This window comes from Pundamilia nyererei, unplaced genomic scaffold (assembly GCF_000239375.1).
Source record: "Pundamilia nyererei isolate P.nyererei 1_Seehausen unplaced genomic scaffold, PunNye1.0 scaffold00058, whole genome shotgun sequence".
Lineage (NCBI taxonomy): Eukaryota > Metazoa > Chordata > Actinopteri > Cichliformes > Cichlidae > Pundamilia > Pundamilia nyererei.
In genome coordinates this window covers 3,142,474-3,164,510 of record NW_005187459.1, presented here as the reverse complement: position 1 = coordinate 3,164,510, position 22,037 = coordinate 3,142,474, and the positions used below count along the sequence as shown (strand labels likewise).

General features: G+C 40.6%; 1 protein-coding gene across 1 annotated transcript in view; it reads right to left on the bottom strand.

Moving 5' to 3' along the window:
* Nucleotides 1–20,778, bottom strand: part of akap12b (A kinase (PRKA) anchor protein 12b) — a 58,095-nt gene extending 37,317 nt beyond the window's left edge. Inside the window, exon 1 of the mRNA XM_005734482.1 lies at nucleotides 20,433–20,778. Within this exon, the coding sequence (XP_005734539.1) occupies nucleotides 20,433–20,567 (135 nt within the window). The 5' untranslated portion in view covers nucleotides 20,568–20,778. The remainder of the gene's footprint in view (nucleotides 1–20,432) is intronic.
* Between the last annotated feature and the right edge of the window lie 1,259 nt (nucleotides 20,779–22,037).

The window sequence follows — 22,037 nt, the reverse complement described above, 5'->3', positions numbered from 1 at the left end:
GGGGCGCGGACATTTTTCTTGTAAAACAAAGGGGGGCCCAGCAAAAAAAGTTTGGGAACCACTGCTCTATTGCAATTTATGCAACAAGTTAATATCAAGTCGGCTTAAAACCCAGCTCATACAGCCGAGCAATGGATGAAAATAGCTTTTATTGGACTGAATACATTTTGAAATCCTTGCAGAAATAAACAGATACAGTAGGCTAATATTTTCAGTCTCGCCAGGAAAGTACCTATAAACGTCAATCATAACACACAGTAAGGATAAAGCAGAAATGGCAGTAAATTTACTCCATCCAGCCTTTATGGTCATTTTGTTGCCATTATAATGGGAATTATGCAGTAAAGAGGAAATATTAAATAGCCCAAATATTAAGAAGTCTTCTAACTGTCTGTGTAAATGGCTGTGCTGAAGTTTAGTAACACTAGCTGGGATGTCAGGATTATTCTCAGAAGGACACATGCACACAAAAGCAAACTGGGCGAATGAGATAACAGGCTTAAAGGCTCCCAGTGGACTCGTATTTTGCCCGGGATAGTTAACGCGACAACCTCTGACCTCCGAGGTGTGGAAAGGGTCTCTGAGCAAACGAAAGGGGGATGACACGGGCAGAAGGGGTGACTGGGAAACACAGAGACAGGAAAGATAAAGACAGGGGTTTAAAAATTTCCAGTACTTTTTGTGACATTTCTATCAGTTCCCACCAGGAGGTTCCTGGGGTGCCATGACACCATCATGTCTGCCGTCGCTTACGTCCTCCTTCTCTCTTCATGTTTCTTCACCCCTGCCAGCCCCCAAACTATTATCCCTGACCCCCACATTCAGTACATACCAAAGATCAAAGCCTGACAAGACCCCCCGACGAACACTCTCGCTGATTCCACATCCCATTAACTCTGCTCAGGTGCTCAAACTCAACACCTGCGCCTCTGTGTGGTTTGAGGTGAACTAGCAAAGCACTAAGTAAGTCGAATGTTTCTGGGGATTACAAGGTGGAAAGGTTTTTCTGCCCTCTTTCTATCTCATCCACTTCTGCTCTATAAACAGAGCAGGTTTGCCACTTGGAGTATATTTGCTGCAGCTTTCGGGAACCCATCCGTTACCATGAATCTGTCAACTTTTTCCCCCAGCAAACACACAGGCACAAGCTGTATAAGGAAATAATTCCCTGCTCCTCATGTTTGTAAGAGGCCCAGTGTGTTTTTATGTGCGATGGTGTAGCTGCCAAATGTTTTTACTCTTTTATCTTTAATGGAGGAGGGTCACATTCAGTCTTGTGTTTGGCTGAAAGTCTAAATTAAGTTTGGTAAAGACCTGCAAATTGCAAAAAATATAATTTAGACGTTCAGAATTAAGTTAGTCAAACTCAGTAATATGCTTTTAAAACTTGCTTTGGATTTCATCACCTTGAAAGACCTCACAGTGTGAGAACAAATGAGTGCATTCGGGTCAAACTTGAGTGAAAATGTGAATGTTAGACTTAATTTAAATTCTGCAAGCTAATGCTTTTAGTTTTGTTGGTTTAGTGTAGTGGTGTCCAAACCCAGGTCTCGAGGGCCGGTGTCCTGCAGGTTTTAAATGTGTCCTTGATCCATCACAGCTGATTCAAATGGCTAAATTACCTCCTCACATGCCTGGTAATGAACTAATCATTTAATTCAGGTGTGTTGACCCAGGGTGAGATCTAAAACAGCAGGACACCGTTCCTCGAGGCCTGGAGTTGGTCCAGCCTGGTTTAGTGTATGGAAGTTTTGCAGACACGTGACTGCTAACCATGTGACATTAACCTGTCAGCCACTTTGGATGTGATAATCACGGTGACAATGTAGGATCAAGTGGATTAAAGCTCCAGGTTTAAAGATCAACCTGTTACAATCTGGCAATCACAGGTCACGGGGGAAAAATGAGTATTCCTCAACTGGTTGCTGGTGGTTGATGGGAGTTGCTGAGAAAATGATTGGGGTGAGAGGCACACATTTGTTCATAAGTCATTTGGGTCATAATGGAGAAATGGGAGTAACCGACTGGTCTCTGGCACAAACCTTGTGATTGATTTGGTTGCTACTTTATTGCTGCGGGCGCCTGCAGTTTGCACGTTAGTGGCAGACTTGTCTACAAACACTGGTCATCTGCTCCCCGAGGTGTAGTGAAACTGTGAAAAGTGCATCATAACCTGGAAATGCGACAATTTGCCTTCAAAGTAAAAGCTGTTTCTTTTGAAACATGCGAGCTGCAGCTCAGAGGGACAACTCTCACTCTGAATACAAACCTTCGCCATAGTTTGCCCCACATTTTATCAAGTCTTTGTACTACTGGGCTAGCAGTTAGTGAGGTTTGACATGTACAAAGAAAATCACTCTAACTGTGTTAGAAAAAAGTCGGATCCCTGACATTTCATGGAAATTTATACAAAATTTCAGCACAATGAGCAGAAATTGTATGACATAGAAAACGAGTGTTTGGGAGCTCCGGCAGCCAGGCTGGTACTTTCTTCACTTTTGGGGTCTTGGTCTGTTTGTATTGTTCTTTAGTCATCTGTGGCCAGCCTTAAGTCTGGTGGTCAGAGGACCCTGTTGCAGGATTCAAAGGCATGTGAGGGAAATAACTGAACTGCTTTTAATTTGACAAAAAAAGTCAAAGTCCAAGACAGATAAACTAAACTGGGAACTATGAATGAAGCATGAAGAACCATACAAGAGATTAAAAAAAAAAAAAAAGAGCGGTATTCCAAATCACAAGAAACACGGGGCGCATAAATGGATGACTTGACAAGAGGAATAAACTATAAATACACAGGGGGATGAGACACAGGAGAAAGTAATAAGTGTTGCATAGACAATAAAGAAGGTAGAAGAAGGGGAAGTAAAACTAGAACAATTCACACAGGAAACAACCTTCAAAGTAAAACAGGAAGTGACAAAGAGACAAATTAAGACTCCGGCATTAAAAATAAGACGAAACCCAGCAACTATAACAAATACATTAAAAATCAGTGATAACCATACAGAAAATCAGCCCTTTTGAAGTGCTGATTTCTTACCCAGCAGTGGCTCGCCTCCTGCTCTGAGCAGCAAGATTTAAAATAAATTAAACACTATCTAATGCTTATTTTTATTTGTCTGATGACATTAATCCACAATCAGCTTATTAGAGTAATAATAGTACAGATAAAGCTGCAGTCCTCCATCATGCTCTGTACTTTGTAAATAAAGTTATGTGTGGCCAAAATTTTTTGCATTTTAGTGTCGAGGGAGAAATATGTCACTTACAGCTTGCAGGCCCCACTTTACCAAAAACACAGCAAAGCTGTGGTGTTGCTGACCTCACTGTGGTAAAAAAAAAAAATCCACTGTTTGTTTACGTAACAGAGAAAATAAAGAATTTCCACAACTCAACTGTTGTTGTTACAACCGACGATTGTCTGAAATGTATCAACAGCTGGCTCCACTTATCCTCGAGTGAGTCCTCTGTGTTGCAAACACTGCAGAGTGGGTGAGTAAGAGGACAAGCATCTTGTGATCAGGGTAAAACGTGGAGATGAAGACACCTACTGTAGCAGAAATTATACCACAAAGGCAATTTTCGAGGCTTTGACAGGTGCTTATACCGCCTGTCCCTCTGTGGCTACAGAACTCAATACTCTGAGGATTTGGGTGTGGCTGGACCATGAGGACATAATAAAGGCTTCACAGAAGATGCTCCCGTCTTCATGCTATCGTGCTCATTCATTTTAATCTGCAATTTATTTGAAACACTCCTTTATCTGTTGTGCAAACATGCAATATTTTCAAAGAAGGGTGTGGTCCTGGAGTCAGAGATGTGAATGACCTCCAATTTGTAAAATATTTAAACTATCTCTGTTGGTCTCTAGGAGCTAAAACGAATGACAACCAGACCAGCAGTGACATAAGCAGCTCATTCAGTTCATGATGCGGCACAATTCAGAGGCTGTGTTTAGTACAGAAAGACGGTTCTAAGTTTTGTTGTGATTAGCTGGCTGTATTGCACAAACTAAGCCTCCCGGAGGCTCTCAAACAGAGACAAATCCAGGACAAATGAATGTCATTTCACTAAAATCTGACTAATATCCAAGGAGGAGGAGTAATTCTTCTCATGAAAATGAAAAATGGCCTGTATTTGTACAGCGCTTTACGTAGTCCCTAAGGACCCCAAAGCACTTTACACTACATTCAGTCATCCACACACACATTCACACACTGGTGATGGCAAGCTACATTGTAGCCACAGCTGCCCTGGGGCGCACTGACAGAGGCGAGGCTGCCGGACACTGGCGCCACCGGGCCCTCTGACCACCACCAGTAGGCAACGGGTGAAGTGTCTTGCCCAAGGACACAACGACCGAGACTGTCGGAGCCGGGGCTCAAACCGGCAACCTTCCGATTACAAGACGAACTCCCAACTCTTGAGCCACGATCGAAAAGTGGCTGTAAATCAAGAAATATGGCCTTGACCTAGAGCTCAGTTCAGATGAAGATCTAATAAGTGATTATTATTGTGCAAGTCTCCCTCAAATCTGACCAACACTCCGGAGGGAGCGGGGACTCCTGGGAAACGTGGAGGTACAGATCCCAGATGGACGCTTCACCGTCGCCTAAGCTCGGTGGTACTGATGACTTAAAAACTCTAACTATTGTTGACCATGATTACTTAACATGATTACTGATGGACTATATGAAATTATTGGATTAAAACAAACAAACAACTCTTCTTTGAACTTTAACAAAATGAGCAAAATTTAAAAAAGAAAAAAGAATTAGACTATGAACTGGAATAAACATAAGACGTTTTAAGATTAGAAGACAAAATTATGCCTGAAATTTAAATTTGATTAACTGCAGAGCCATAATAAGACCACATCTCTGTTGCATATGCTGCCCGTTGCCAGTCAGCCCTGAAAACCTCATTAGTCTCTCTGTGTGACTGTCAGCTGTATTCAATTTCCGGTTCACATACATGATGTGAGAGGAGGGACCACGGGGACATTGAATTCGATTAATTAAACAAGAAAGGGATAAAAATAAACCCCCAGAACACAATCTTTTCAGTGTGTCCATGCATGCTTGTGTGTAACAGACAGAGAGAGACATGGGAAGGAGATGAAAGCGAAGAAAAACCGATGAGTGACACCAAAGCTGCAGAGACACGCACACCTGTTAGCTGCCGTTTCAGGACAACACACGAGGGCGGGATGTCCTCCTCTACCTACATCAGTGCATCGCTAACCTTTTAACCCCACGTCTCTATACCTCCCACAAATTGTCTGTTTTTCATCATCCCCACCCCCTCATCTGTGCAGCTTGCTACACTTGAACAGCAAACGGAGCCAAACAACAACAACAGCCTGGCCGCAGTTAAGACCCCCCAGGACACGATCATAATCAGGCCACACTGGCCAGTGTTTGACCCCAGGGGCCTGCCTCTCTAAATGGGTTGAAATAACAAATCCAGCCTCTTTGCTGACCCTCCTCGTCTCACGTCCGATAAGAATTTGAGCTTCAGAGTCCTGTATGAGAAGAGAGGATGACTAAGAAGCATAACATGGTTTTAATTAGCGAGGCACTTAAAGCAGACTGTTTTTTTATGGCTTTGGGCCTCAAATTACTCCTACATTATTGCCCAGTTAATATCTATAAGTTTGATCCAGGTTTTGGCTCAGAAACAACATTCAAGGTCACATCATCAGTGGGGGGCTGAAGGGCCAGACTTTTTCTGAAGGGCCAGACTTTTTCATACAGGGTGTCACTGAGAAGGAGCACAAACTTCTCCTTAAAACATAAATCTGCAAAAAATAAGATAAAATGGTGAAAACTATGGCAATATCTTCATTTATTATTCATTAAAGCACAAAAAATCATGCAGACAGAACAGTATTGTAATATGAAAAGCTGTTTGGTTGTTTCTTAATATGATGAAGTGTTTTTATTTAACACCACAAACCTGCTAACAGGACGTTTGCATTTACAGTTTATAATTTATAATTAAAAAACTGCTTTAGTCCAACTGCTCTTTTGTTTAGCCTGTAAAATCACTTTAAAACACTGAGGAATATCAGTACAGAGGAAATGAAAACCTGTTATGTCAACAGTTCTATAGCCAATGAGGAGATAGGAAGTCTGTATAAAGTTTACTTTGTGTTTGTTTCGGGGGTTTTATGTATTAAACGTCTACTGTTCTAGACCCTTTCAGACTACTACAATTTCAGTTATTTGTTTGAAACAAATTACCTACCTACCGATCTATAAATCAAATCTCCAAATATCCATGCACTGTCATAAAATAGATAAATTCCAGTTACTTGTAGTCATGTTCTGACTCTTTCCCTATAGCAATTCCTTTCTTCAAGAGGCAACACATTTTTAACAGCAGCGCTCACTGTACGGCTGACAGCTGAGCCAGTATGGACCACAGATCCACAACAAGTCCGACTGCATTTGACATGGATATCTTGAGGGCGAAACTTCACAGAGCAGCTACATTATCCACAAGGTTCTCCAGCGAGCCACTTCTTTGTCATTATGTCATAAGATACGGTTTTAAAGACCAGGTCATTTAAAACACTGAGCTTTAAAGATGAACGAGTGACAGTTGTGGGCTTGTAATTGCGAGCTAACACCTTCCACATTACAGCCAATTGACTCAGCGTTATATAAACTGATTTATTATGGCTTTAACACTAATAGGGATATTAACCCATTAGCTTGACTTGACAGAAAAATCCTTATTTGGGTCTTTTAAATGAAGTTTCCTAACATATTGCAGTGTGCCATTTGATTTAAATGCAATGAAAACACACATGTGAGAGAAATTATATGACGAGATCAGCACTGAGGGTGGACTCTGGCAAGAAAACAACCACCTCAGTGTTGGTCTCCTCATCTTGTTACGTTCATTTATCAAGGATATATTTCAATCCTCAACTCAGTGAAGCTGTGAATGGTTGTTTGTGGTTACATAGTAACACTTTGAGAGGTTTCAAGCAAAACCTTCTGCTATATGTGTCTAATCATTTAGTAACAGCATTTGTGTGTCAAGATCCCATTTAGAGCCAAGGTAAGGCAGTTTAATGTACTCATCCTTAGTTTGTGACATAGGCTACAAAATTGTTTTTCTTTGTCCTCTCACCCCCAACTGGTCACAGCAGATGGCTGCCTCCTCTACCTCCCAGGCTTTTTCCTGTTAAAAGGGTTTTTTTCCTTCCCACTGTCGCCAAGTCATTTACTCATAGGGGTCATCTGATTCTCTTTATAGGGTGTTTATCTTAAGATATAAAGAACCTTGAAGGTACTGTTGTTGTGATTTGGCGGTATATAAATAAAAATGAATTGCCTTGACTTAAATTTAAATAAGTGCAAGTGAAGTCTTAAATTGTTAGGCTGGACTGTCTATTTTCCCATAAAAAGAGAAACTATCCAGTGAGTGGCAGTTCTATGGGAGAAAATGGCTTGACTAGAAGTTAGAGTAGAATGACAGCTTTGAGCTAATGGGAAGGTAACAGTAACTTAAATAGGAGTAACTTTAATAGTAACTTAAAATGAATGCAGAATAGGTCAAACCTTAAAGCAGATGGGCTACAGCAACAGATCACACCAGGTGCCACTCATGTCTAAGAACAGGAAAGACTACATATCACACGAGTGCTTCAAAATTGGATAAATGATGATCGGAAAAATTAGGCCTGCTCTGAAAAGCCTCAATTTCTGCAACATTTTGTAGGGTGAGAATTTTACCTCAAATTGCTTTCTTGAACATAACAATGAGTTACTCAAAACCACAGTCACCACATCTGATGATGTGGTCTCAGAGTAATGTTTCCAGCACCTTGTCGAATCTTGGTATGAAAAATTAGGCTGTTCTATAAATATTATGAGCATTTCACAGATTTAGCACGTTAAATCTGATTGAGGCAGAGGTGTTATAAGACTACAATAAAGATAGGAGTTAATACAGTAAGCACACCTCAGCTGTGAGGATTACAGTGACCACACTGCCCCACACGAGCATCTCCGAAAAAGCAGCTGTGCACAGGCTATGACTCACTGTTTGTCCTTCAAATGCCCCGACTCTCACCAGAACTACACACAAACACACACCGGTACCGGAAACACACATACACACACAAAACATGACCTCATACGTCTTCCACTGCGCTCCGTGATGCAGCTAGTGCTGCATCAGGACCGAAGCTGATGAAAAATGGATGTGTTAAAAAGAGCAACAGAAAGGAAGGCAGCGAGCGAGGTGAGCGAGTGCAAGAGAGGGTGTGTGGGGGGGAGCTATGAATTATACGATTTTTCTACCTCTTAAAGCCCTAAAAAAACAAAAAAAAAAGGACTATTTAATGAAAAAGAATGCTACTGCTTTGTTTTTTCAAAGCTAAAAACAAGGATGCCATCATCTTAAATACGTGGCTTAATTTCACACTTCTTTACACTAAGCCGCATGTAATTGTTTCCATTAGCCTCACGGCAGATCAGATGAACCTGTGTGGGGCGTGTGAAAGGACTACCGTATACATGATCATGTCTGTGGAATTTCAACATAATTGCTTGGTTATAAAATCAAAGGGAATACTCTTTTAGGGCTATTTCCACCCTTTTTGCCTATTGTGCCCCACTCTGTTTCAACAAACAGGCTGAGAGGCAGACAGCTAAATACAGAAAGCGACTGTAAGTCCACGCTGTGCAGAGCATGAGCTCAGAGGTGTGGGGGAAGATAAAATGATGACTCACGAAGCTGCGAAAGAAGAAAGCAGAGGCAAGGCTGACAAGCGAATCCAGCAAGCTCTTAATGGAGTTGAGGTGGGATGTTAACTGAATTGAGGGACTTCAAACTGTGCAAAAACCACATGACTCATGGCCGATGAGCACCACACGAAGGACACTGCTAGATGAGCAAACGCCTTAACTAAAACTCCTCAAATCACATTCCCTGGGTCATGCAAACAGAATTGTTGGATAGGCGTGGCCCTGTAAAGCAATTATACTTTAATCATATTATGTGTACGATCGTAACCTAACTGTGAAAGGTTGTGCATACTCATCAATTTAATGTAATGTGCAAATAACATTTTGAAACCATTAAAATGAAGTGATTATTGAACCATCTGGAGTTTTTTAAAATGAAATAAATATTAAATTGCATATATGAGTTTTAATTTGCAACATGTTTGCTACATCTGGCATTATTTATTTTTATTTATTTTTTTATTTTTGCAATTTATTTAGCTTTTTCTGAAGGAAAACAAAATCACTCTGGTGATGTAGAAGGCTCAAAAATTTATATATCAAATATAACACACTAGGCATTCAGGGGACAATAACTCTTGAGGCTTTCCACTCTGCTTTATCTTTGCTTCCACATGAAGACACAAAACTGGGCAAAGCAGTGTTGAAAGGCTGCACATATTAGGGATGCTGATGTGGGAGAATCAGTCCAATCAAAATGATTGATTTGGACAGAGTAGCTATAACGGTCCCTGCGGGACAGTGGACAAGACAAGTCTGGCAGGGCAAACCTGAGATATTCAATAACGTATCATCACCACAAGACAACAGTTCCCAGTTCTCAAAACCTCCTCCCAACATCTCCACAGAAAAGGAGAAAAGAAAAACAGTGTAACGTCTAAAGTGAATAAAATAATTTTCTTATTTCTGGTGACGCACTTAAATTACATCACTAACAAAATAGCAAACATGTCCAACACCTGATTAGCTCCATGTCTCTTTTTTCTGTGTTTATAATGGTTACAATAATAAATGGGCGGTGTCATTATACACGCATGGGGTCAGAGGTCAAGTTTTCTGAAAATCTCGTGAATGCGATAACTCGAGGAGGAAGTCACGTAGGTTTTTCAAACTGATACTATAAGGGTATATACAAAAAAATCTCAGTGGCCTTAGGTTCAACATGGCCTAAAGGTTAGAGGTCATCTCACATGTAAAACATCCCCAGTTCCAGGGGATCCCCAAGCCTCACGGGGCATAAAGTAATGTACTCCTAGAGTCAATCCCAGGATAAAAGGGAAGGTTTTTATCAGGAGGACCATGTGCCATAAAATCTGAGCCAAATCAAACATGTGGATGAATCTGCTCTGGGAAATAAGGGAGCTGCTTGTGTCTTAAAATTACTGAAAAAGCCGCAGTTTCAAGGTGTGTACTAGTTATGATCAACTTAAAATGTAAGTGTTCTTCAGTATGAGGAGCTAAAGGCTTCCAGTGTCTAGAAAAAAAAAAGAGAAACTATCCAGTGAGTGGCAGTTCTCTGGGAGAAAATGGCTTGACTAGAAGTTAGAATGACAGCTTTGAGCTAATGGGAAGGTAACAGTAACTTAAATAGTAGTAACTTTAATAGTAACTTAAAATGAATGCAGAATAGGTCAAACCTTAAAGCAGATGGGCTACAGCAACAGATCTTCAGTATGAGGAGCTAAAGGCTTCCAGTGTCTAAAGTAGTCTATTGCTTATCCCCAGCTGCAGAAGGTTCCATAATGTAGTGGTTATCTGCTCTGGTTATTGGCAAACAAAAGGTCACTGGTTTGATTCCAGTTAGAGACAATCTATGGAAGCCCATTTCCGCCACTAAAAAAAGTATCCGTATTTTTCTCGAAATTTCAACTTATTAACTTTGAGAAAAGTAACTCGACATTTTGAGTTAGCTCTGCCAATCAGTAATCTACGTGAATGACGTCATTTTCTTGCTACCTGGGAGGATATAGCGCAATGCACACTCAAAACCGTACTGCAACAAATTGGCGCTTTGGAGAGTACGTTTGCTCATAGTAACGGCATGTGATTCAGCTAATAACAAAAAGATGTGATCATTTGTGAAGCCACGCTGAAAATACTCAGCAATTTGTGCATTCATGACTGGCTGGTAGCTTAGCTGTAGCATTTGTAGCTGAGCGCTTCAGCTTCCGGGTAACAAGGAAATGATGTCATTCACGTGGATTACTGATTGGCAGCTCTAACTCGAAATTTTAAGTTATTAACTTGAAATTTTGAGAAAAGTAAGTCGAAATTTCGAGAAAATAACTAGAAATTTCGATTCAGCGCGCTAACTGTTATGGACACTTTTGTTTGTTTGTTTTTTAGTGGCGGAAATGGGCTTCCATACAAATCGCATTTAGGGTTACAGCAGGAAGATGTATATTTTTGCTTAAAAATGCAGAGCTCCCTGCTGTTGGAACCCATAGAAAGTATTTTTATTTTATTTATCTTTATTTGTCAGCAACTGCAGAACACATCAAGAAATAATCTCATTTTCAAGCAACAAAAAACTTTTCTTTCTCTTTTTTCGGTGGATTTTACTTCTAGCTGCATCACATTCACATACACGTACACTGCAGATTTGTAGGGAAAAATATACAGTTTTCAGTATTATGAGAAGAAGCAGACACTAACTGCATTTTAATAGAATTTGTTTCAGTTCATTTGAATCATTTCTTGATGTAAATGCTTAATGATCTGCAGGGTAAACAGCTTATTGGATAATTAGGTGGAAAAAAGAGGCGGAAACACAAAAGACGTCAGTAAAAGAAAAACAAACTAAAAAACAGAAAAAAAATATTATATAATGTTTCAATGCAGTTTTTTTCTCAAGTGCTGATGGGTAAAGAGGAACAAAAGACCCCTGGTTTTTCACATCCTCAAACACCCACGCCTGTTTTTATGGATCTGGCAGTGTATCTGAGAGATGTGTGAGCAATTAGAACAGACCAATTAGAAGTGAGACACTTCCTGTTTACCTCAACAAGAGCAGGAAAAAAAACTTTCTAAATTTGATTTCCCTTTTAGAAAAAGAAAAACATGGGAGGTTCATTATTTGTTGTAGTTTAATTGTGCTTGCACCTATATTATAATAAAGTAATATAAAATACTTATCAGTCACTTCATTAGGTATACTCCTTAACACAAATATCTAATCAACCAAACACACTGAAGCTATTTAGTGCATTTAGCCCCCAGTGGCTGTGACAAACAAAAACTACCAAAATATTAACGTGGAAGTAAAAAAATGGCTGTTTTTGAATATTTTAATTCATTGTCATTGTTGTAATTCTGCAGATTCCTCAGTTGTAAAAATGTGATAAACCGTAGGATAGCCTGTGTCTATCACCTGTAGCCTCATCCTCATTATTCTGCTCAACCTCCAAAGCTGTGGTACGAACAGGTGTTTACAAAAAAAGGTCACTAAGAAGGCTTTTATTTGACTCATATGCACAAAAACGTGGTATAAAATCATGCCTTGCATAGTTTTAATGGGCTGCATCACCTTTATGATAAAACTCACTGATGTTTTATGGCTCTATAGAATTTTATTTTAAATCAAAATTTGCTCAAAATGGTTCTTTAGATAGTAGATTGCTAACCCTTCATATGACATATAAGGCATATGTCATATATAAGCTGTATGATTGTTGCATTGTTTATATTAATCACTGATTCTGTTTAGGGTTACATGAGCGTATCTCAGCTGTAATTAGGAACGAGTTGGGGTACACCCTGTACAGGTTGCCAGTCCATCACAGTCTATTTACATCTGAATTTAACCAACAAGTATGTCTGAAGTAAAACCAACATCCAACTGGTGGACATCCCCAGGTAGTGGGGACTAGAAACTGTTCCTGAGGGTTGTTAACTCACTAAAATCTCAATCATTACATGTTACAGGTGTTTAAAAGGGCGTCATCACCGGGGCGGGGAGGTGAAACGTCTGTTTGTGCTGAAACTTTTTCTGCCTCGATGAAGCTTCTAAATTTGAAATGTTTGTGTGCCTTTGTTTTCTTCCTTAATATAAAGTTGATAAAACTGCTGAATGAAGCAGGTAGCTGTAACTGCAGAGTGGAAAGTAAATCAATGTTCATTCACTCACATTATCCTGTGATGGCAGTAACAGTCTTTAGCACGTTTCTTTCTTTCTTTCTTTTTACCTGAGCCTATTTTCATTCAACCTCTATCATCAGTGTCCTTTTAAAATCAGGCCAAAGGGAGGACTGAGAACACAATTGACTGATTCATCTGGCTTTGTGTCACACTGGCAGGCCCCCCATGTAACTCTCTCTTTCTCAAACTTTTTTCTCCCTGTGCTCCATGCTCGCCCCCTCTTCTCATTGTCCACCCAAAATGCATTTCTTCACCCCCCCTCCCCTGGTGCACAGAGGGGCTCCTCGCTTGTCCCCATGCCGGCCCATCCTCAATGGATCTTCTGTCTGACCCCCTTCCGCCTCCCTCTCATCTCTCCCTCCAAACAGGATAATCAGAGCCAGAGCAGCGTCTGATCAGCCGCAGCTCATTACACAGGAACGTACGAGCTTTAATCAGCGCACATTACATTACATAACATGACGTTGGATCATTGGAGTCACCTGCCGCTGCCTCTGCGAGGGGAGGAGGATCTGACTCCCATCCTAGGCCTCGTGTCTAGGTGGGTATTTGCAGTGCGCTTGCTCTGTTTAATCTCAAAGTCTCTGTGCATGCGACTTAAAACAATAAGAATTTACTTTTGCAACTCTGACACTGCATTGAGAGACACCTCCCATCCAACTCCAATTTAGCTGGGCTGCAAAAAAGGAACCTAAAGAGAACACATGCACTGTGATACATTCTGACTGCAGGATCCCTGCATCCCTTTCCAAGCCCAGTAACGTCCTAAAGCTGAAGCAGCAACCCTACAAACACCGAAATCTTCCAGTGTGCTCAAAGAACTGAGATCCCGCAGTGCAACATTAATTTCACGAGTCCAAAGGCCTCTAAAATCCATACCCATAAATCATCATAAGACTGAAACCTTCTCCTTATGAACAATGTCCGTACTGTTTCCATGATATACACTCATAACAAGGAAACACTGTCTTCTGCAGACACCACTGTCAGGCTGTACATTAACCTAAAATGAAGGTCACAGTGCCATAATTAACTTTCCATGTGAGCAGGAGCTCTGAATGGAAGGTGCCCGTGAAAAGTGCCTAACAAATACTTGTGAATGTTCAGCTCGGGAATACATGATAAAGATTTAATCTGTAAAAGATATCATTTCACTCCAAGAGGAGTAAAAGAAACCTACATCAGACTGGAACAGCCACCACTAAACGGAGGAGGCCTACAGTGCCACTGATCATCACCTTACAGTCAGTATGGTTTAGTAGCTTGTAGAATCATTTTCTGTATGACTTTATCAGGATCTCACACTGTAGTGGAGGAATTTTGGTTCACACTTCTTTACAACATTACTTCAGTTCATTGAGGTTTGTTGGCAGCTCTCTTGAGGTCCCACCACAGCATTTCAATCAGTTTGCAGTCTTTACTTTGTCTGGGCGATTGCAATGTCATGAGTCTTTTCTTTTGGAGTCATTCTTTTGTGCTTGGCATCATTTTCCTTTTGCACGGCTAAACGTTTTGTTGTCAGACAGACGGCTTCACATTTGGACTCTGGGACACGTTGGTACATGGTCAGCTTAGTGAGTGCGAGGTGTCCAGGTACTGTCTCTTCAAAACAAGCCTAAAATATTGGCCCAGCCTTAGGGGGTTTATTTTGCAGTTTCTCTGAGTATTGCACGGTCTGAATTTGAGATGGATCTGCTTGGACATCCGCTCCTGAGAAGCTTATGGCATTATGTTAACACACAACTGATTAGTCCAGACCAGCAAATTTCCAGAAATCCTGCTTTTTTGCAGGTGCTCGCACATGTATTCGATAATCAGCACCTGGATTTTACTTATCCTCTTAATTTCTACAGAGGCAGTAAGGATGCACTTAGTTTTTCACAGTGCAGTCCAGAGAACACCTCAAAAACCCAAAGGTGTCACAACATGGTCACATGTTACCTCAGCCACTATCAGGGTGCTTACAATCACACAGTTAAGTTAAATGGCAGCACGCTCGATAGCTCGATAGCTTTTCAGATCAGGGCTGCAGAATAGCGATTAGGAATAATCCTCACAGTGCCATCACATTAAACTTCAGCTATGCTAATATTTCATAACTTATATTTCTTTTCATACTTTTGCAAACATTATTACTTTTTTCCATGAGTATTTTGCAGGGGTCTTTCTCTGTAGAAATCCTTCCCTGCAAAGATCTGATGCTCATGACCATCCCGACCCAGGTGATGACCCCTGGAAACTTTTCCAGGCATTGCAGAATCACTCTAATCAATATTAAATAATCAGAGAGCTAAGAAGACCTTTGCTTTAAACAATTTGCTTCTATGTATTAATCAGAAATGTATGCACTGGCCATCAGGTAGCAAGTATTCCCAAATTTTGCAAGGTTTTATATCTTTATTCTTAAAAATTCAGGCTTAATATTTTAGGAGTTTTTCACAAGAGGAGCTTACATGTTGTGCTCCGAACAGAATCCAGTGCAGCAGATTCTATATCTATAGACTACATTCTAGCTATATTATGTATAAAAGCATTATAGAGAGACAAGAAGAAGGAGTTGTATTACTGTGAAATCTAAATTCTTTGATTCTTCATTTTAACTATTTTTTTCATTTGTGCTGGCCAAACTTGTTTATTTTCTTATTTTGAGCCTCTAAGTTCACATAATATGTCATGTAAACAGCAGCAAAGCCAGCAGAGCTGGGTTAAAGAAAAACATTTTTGCGTTAAAAAGAAAAAAGTCTCGGAAACACCTACTTAAATTACAAGCGTAATGTGATCGTTTTGATACCACTGGTGAGGTCGAGGAGACAGAGAGGTATGAGCAAGGCGGGCCGTGGCGCTGGTGGAGAGGGAGACATTTCTAACATTCCTCTGTGGAGTGAGGAGGATATTTATTGACTGCGTATCAAGCACGAAGGCTCCAACCGCTACAACCAACAAAGCACACACACGCTTCCCGCTCTCGCCCTAAAATACAACATATTATACAAATGTACGTGAAAATAGACCCTTAAAGATTACATGCTTTGTCTAACTCTGATGTTTGTTCTGAATAAATGGATTTAAAATATCTGTTTTCATCTTAGATAGACGTGTATCACTTACAGAGAAAACAGCAGTTTTCCAGCGACTCCTTTCTTTTGGTTCAAGTATAAAATACTTGGGAGCCACAGACAAGGTCATGGTTCTCCTCTGTGCTGGACGACACACAGGCTTAAAAGGAAAACAGCAAGAAAACGTCTGAAGTCCTGACTAGAGGTCAAATACCTGTCAGTTTAACTGACGTGGAAGTATTTGTTTAGTCTTTAAAATCTCACTTTCATACAAAACACAGCCAAAGCTCTACCTTCTGGCTTCTTTTAATTAGATTATGTGTGCCTGTTGTTGAGATTTTTATTTGCTGGACAAACAAGTGATTCATTAAAAAAAAAAAAAAAAAAAAACTTTAGGAAGGTTTTAGTTTGAGGAGTTTTTTTAAAGACATTATTAAAAAAGTAACAGATCAGGGAATGAAGAAAACAACAGAAACCAGAAAACATGTCAAAGGTTTAAACTGAGAAAATGAACTATTTTGAGAAAAAACGGGTTAATTTGGCAACAGGTGAGCAAAATGAATGGACATAACAAAAGAGCATCTTGTAGAGGCTGAGCTTCTCAGAGTTGAAGATTGGCAGAGGTTCAACAATTGTGAAGACTTTGATCATCTCATCATCTATGGTATATAATATCACAGAAAGATGGCTTCAGTTCATTTAGGCTGTTCTGTGCTCAGACAAATCGAAATGTGAAATTCTTTTAGGAAAACGTGGACACAGCAACATCTTCTACACATTAAAGAGCGTGTCATCAGCACTCAAAAGCTTAAATCTCTGATGATATGGGGGTGTGGTAGTGCCTATAGAATGGGCAGCTTGCACATCTGGAAAGGCACCATCAGTACTGAAAGGCATACAAAGGATTTAAAGCAACATATGCTCCCACCCAGGTAGGGATGGGTATTGATAAGATTTTCACAATTCTGATCCCATTTTCGATTCTGTTTAACGATTCGATTCTTTATCGATTCTCTTATCGATTCTTATTTTTTAAAAAGGAGAACACTAAGGTCGAATAGCTTAGAACTTTATTTTATATATTCTCTTTGAACAAGATAGAAATTTAGGAGTAACATGGCCTTACAAACCCAACAGTGAGCTCTTAAGAGATCCAGCCTACGGCTCTTCAATGGGGTGTCACAGGGTCCTCAGGAAAAAAAATGTAAATGTAAAATAATACCATAAATATTCTTCTGTAGCAATAACAAAGTATAACATAAATTATTCTGTAGCAATTACACAAGAATATCCAGTAATGTCCCTGCCTACAATTAAACACATTCACTTACCGAAAATCGGAGCATCTGCTGTGCGAGCCTTTGACCACAAACTTAGTCACTGCTCGGTGACATTCGTCTATCATGGCCTGAAAGGAGACGCTACCGGTAGACTGCAGCGAGAACTGCCAGCATCTGAGCCAGACTCTGTCTGTCTCTCTCATCATGGTCACCTAAATGCACAGTAATGGCAGGTTTTGTAATAAGGCAGATCGCGCTAACATAATATGCACTGTTAGTTGATTATATACCTGCCGCATTAACGGGAGAGGACGTGCTGGGTTGAGATTCACGAATCCGGAGCGGAATTAAAAACATGACATTCATTTAAGGTCATTGCGTGTTTTGTGAGCTTTTGCATATTCGTAGTGTTTCCTCCCTTAAATGAAATATCTACTTTGCAAGTATTGCAAGTTGCCCTGTTGTCATCCGTTCTCGTAAAGTATAATCAAACTTTTGAGCGTTTGAGCCGCTTCGGCGCCGTGTTTCCTGCCAGGTAAATGACGCTCCGCAACGTGGTGACGTCATTCGGGGCGACTGGAATCGATAAGGGAATCGTTTGCAAAAATGGCAAACAATTCCAAGGAATTGAAACAGTGGGAACCGGTTCTCAACATGAACCGGTTTTCGATACCCATCCCTACACCCAGGTCTCCCCAACAAACTCTTGGCAAAAGAACGAATGAAGAAATGGAATGAACTGATACTTTTCTCAAAATGTTTCCTTTTCTCATTTTAGACATGTGATGGGTTTTCTTTTCAGTGGAAGTGGCGTTGAAAAGAATCAGCAGCAACATCTTCTCTGCGAGTGGTGACTCTTACTCGAGAACACGCAAACCTTGTTTTCAGTGTTGTTTCCATGCAGGTGGTATTTTCCCTTTTACTGAACCACACATACTAAACAAACCACTAGAGAAGAAAACATCCATTTACCCATGACTAGAGGCTCATGCTTGCGACAGCGTGCAAAGTCAGATCGCTCCAGCTGAGAGGAAAAGTTAGTAAATTTCACTTTTTTTCGAGGGGGGAAAAAGTCTTCTTAAAGATCCGTGACTCTGCTCCAATTAGAAATAAAGGTCTGTCCTACAAATTCTCATATTTTTCCACAAATAACTAATATTTGATACTAGCTGGTAATTACTGATGTGGAAACAGCAAAACAGCATGACTGGAAATTTACTGTCAGTGGCAGAGACGTAGACTGGGAATCACAAACTGTTCCAACCTGTCACGGTTGAAATCACAGAGAATAAAAGATGTACCTAAAACATCCCAGGACGTTTGAAATATTGCATATGACAAAGTCCCCACAGTTACTTGGAAATAAAAGTGAAAACACTGCAATCCATGATGACGCCTGAGATAAGAGCTCGAGGCTTGAGGCTAAAACGTCCAACCGCCACACAGACCTTCTTTGGAAATAAACAAGAAGCAACGACCGTGATTCAAATCTGGATTAGATTCTTAATGTACCCCCGCCCCTTTCCCCCCCATCACCACCACCCCCACCAACACCTCCCACCCAAAGTATCATGTGACCTTTCTGCTGACCTTAAAGAGACTGAGATGAGCCACGAAATGTAACCTGTTGCCCTCTAATCTATAAAACACTCAATAAATCTGATGGGTTATGTGAGGCGTGAACAGAGCAGAAGGTGAAGACATAAATAGTTCTTAGTAGGCACTTTCCAAATATGCATTCACACAATACTGAGCAACTGACACATTGGTAAGAGTGCAGTGTTTGCAGGATACCTCAGGTGGTGGCAGCTGGACCCCAGCATGGTCCAGGGCTAAAGCAGTGAAAACAGCATATTAGCTTTTTGGAATAGGAATATTTTATATAATTTTAATTTCAAATGTGGAAAAAAACAAAACAAAGTTTAAAAAAATAAAGAAATAAAAATACATTCATTATCTTTAAATTCTCTGCTGTCTGCGCAGGCAGCGTCTTGCACTTTCAGAGGGACTCGGGAAGTGTCATCTGACTTAAATGTGACACTAGAGTTAGAAAACTGCCCGGCATATGGGAAATGTAAAGCACTTTAATGCTGTTTACTCCTAACAGCTGAGTCACGAGATCAAAGTGCTTGATTTGATTGGATTTGATTTGAAGGGAAAGGTTTAAATAATTAGCTGATCAGTGGGCCTGTTTATTTTCCCGCATCAGTCATTTCTCAAGCACAAATGCCAAACCTTCTCTGATTTCCTCTGAGAGGATTTGGTGCTAGATAAAAACTGAATGTTTTCATCTTTGTGTCTAAGACTGTTAAAGTGGTGGCATCTTGGGCTTTGAGACATTATAACGGGCATTTTAACTATTTCCTGTCTTGCAAAGATAAAATAAAAACAGGTGCTTCTTCAGTGCTCTAACATCAACATTGACATTGAACTAACAACATCACCATAAACCTCTTGAACTGTAATGCATGTAGTTTTAAAATTATGGAATGAAAATCTGAGTATCTATCAGATTTCTGTTTATTAACACATTTTATTTTCTTAGTTTTAATTGTTTGGGGGTTTGTTTTTTTACGTTTTTCTGCCATCTTTAAAAAGATGTGGGAATTACAAAGAACATTGGGATTAATAGTTTATGATGAAGTATAAAAATAACTTTTGACAATTTTTGCTGTAAAGGAACATTAATTATGCAATCATCGGTCCCTGTGAGAATCACATCCGTCATTTCTCCCGGTAAAAGCTGGCCGAAAACAGTCAAATCAATCAGTTCCTATTCTATAAAGAAAAATATGCTCGTTATCCGGGACTAAACGATGGCCTGTGTGGCTGTAAACCTGGACCAAGCTGAGCTGCTGCTGGCGTTTTATTACTGCGGGACTGCAGACTCGAGCCATTACTCAGCAAAAACAGCGTCAGGCGCACATGGAGCTGGTGCGCTGCAGCACATTACTCATGCACACAGCGAAGCACATGATTTGAGGCTGGGGAGGCGGGATGGGGGGCGACAGGTATGTTTGCAAACATGTAGGTAAACTCACAATAAATGCACAAAACGACAGCTTTTACAGCTGGAAGCAGACGCAGATACAGCCCCCCGCAACCGGGTCTGTCTCTGCTCACCGTGCAGGGCTAGGGGTGGGGGGGTCTTGTATACTGTGACAGAGCTAAAAAGGCGCAAGTGTCGGCTGTACCTTGCTGTCCAGGACGCTGTCTCCCTCCTGGTGCGCCTTCACTTCTGCGCTGAGATCCCCGGCGGAGGCTGAAGCTGAGGCTGAGGCATCCTCCTGGCTCTTCCCGTCCTGCTGCGCTGAGTTCTGTGCTCCCATGGCCAACTCTTTTCGTCTTTGGCTACTTACGGTCTAAAAAAAGCCTCCGCAATAAACGCAGCCAGAGCAGAACTACTGTGTTTAGGGAGCAAATATCCAAAGCGTCCGATGTACGATGCAGCTCCGCCCCGGAGTGGCCTGGATCTGGAGTGATGAAGCGTCGGGACTGGCAAACTCTTTCAGGACGCCCCCACCTTCTGCATCTCCCGTCAGTATCACATGGGGGGCTCCGGTGTGCAGCGGCACGCCTTGCAGGAGCAGAGCCAGTGCTGATGGAGGATAAACAAACGAGGGAAGAGGAGGGCAAGTAATTAAAAGGATAAAGGGCCTTTTATTCACACGCCGCATTAATCCGTTAGTTTTGTTCTGTTCCTGTAAATTAAATTTGAGCAATTTTAAAAACACAGCAATGACACGAGGGCAGAAATCCGTCAAGTTTGAGCAGAAGTGGCAAACATCATAAGTGCAGACTTATAATTCAAGTGGTTTAACAACAAAAATGCATTCATTTTTTTTAGGAATTAAAGACATTTTTATGCATAGAGCCCGATTTTCAGAGGTGCAGCTAAGACCTCTTCCCTTGTTGTCATGACAAATTTAATCAAAGATGCGGTTCATTCAGAATTTTGAACTTGCATTTAGTATCTTTTCACTGGAATATCTAACATGAGAAAAGAAGATAACAAAAGGTGGTTAAGAGGTGCAAACCACTGGTTACACTCTAGAACACGATTTGACTTTGCCAGATAGATAGATAGATAGATAAGATAGATAAGATAGATAAGATAGATAAGATAGATAAGATAGATAAGATAGATAAGATAGATAGATAGATCTGGCTCACTAGTGTTTTTTTGATGACAGAAATAGCAGGATGAACTGTGAAGTGTACAGAGTTACACTCTCTGCTCAGATTCAGACAAATGCTACAAAATTAGTCATACAGCATTTTACAGTCCAAATGGATAATGACTCAAAGCTCACTGCAAAAGCAACCTGAGACTTTCTCACAAAGAAATGAGAAATGGCCACGTCAGTCACTTGATCTTAACCCAAACAGAGTATGCTTTTCAGATATTTAATGCTAAACTGAATGCAGAAGAACCCACAAACAAGTGACGATGAGTGGCAGGGTGATTTGTGTCAGAGTGACGGCAGCAAAATAGTAGTTAGACATGGATGGACAGAATCACAAGTCCATGAGAGAGACAGCTCAGGTTGATCAGTTTGGAGACAAAGTTAGAGAAAAGGATGACAGGGGTAGGGTAAGACTTCTCCTCCTGTTTAAAAAGGTTCTCCTGGCTTTACTTTGACATCCACCTTATCTTGGATCATGCATTTTAATCCCCCTCCCCATGAGGAAGTGCTTTGGCAACAGTGGGAAGGAAAAACTCCCTTTTAACAGGACGAAGACTCATTTTGTGTTGCAGAGAGAACAATCTTTCTTGTGCTTCGTGTAAAAACACTAAC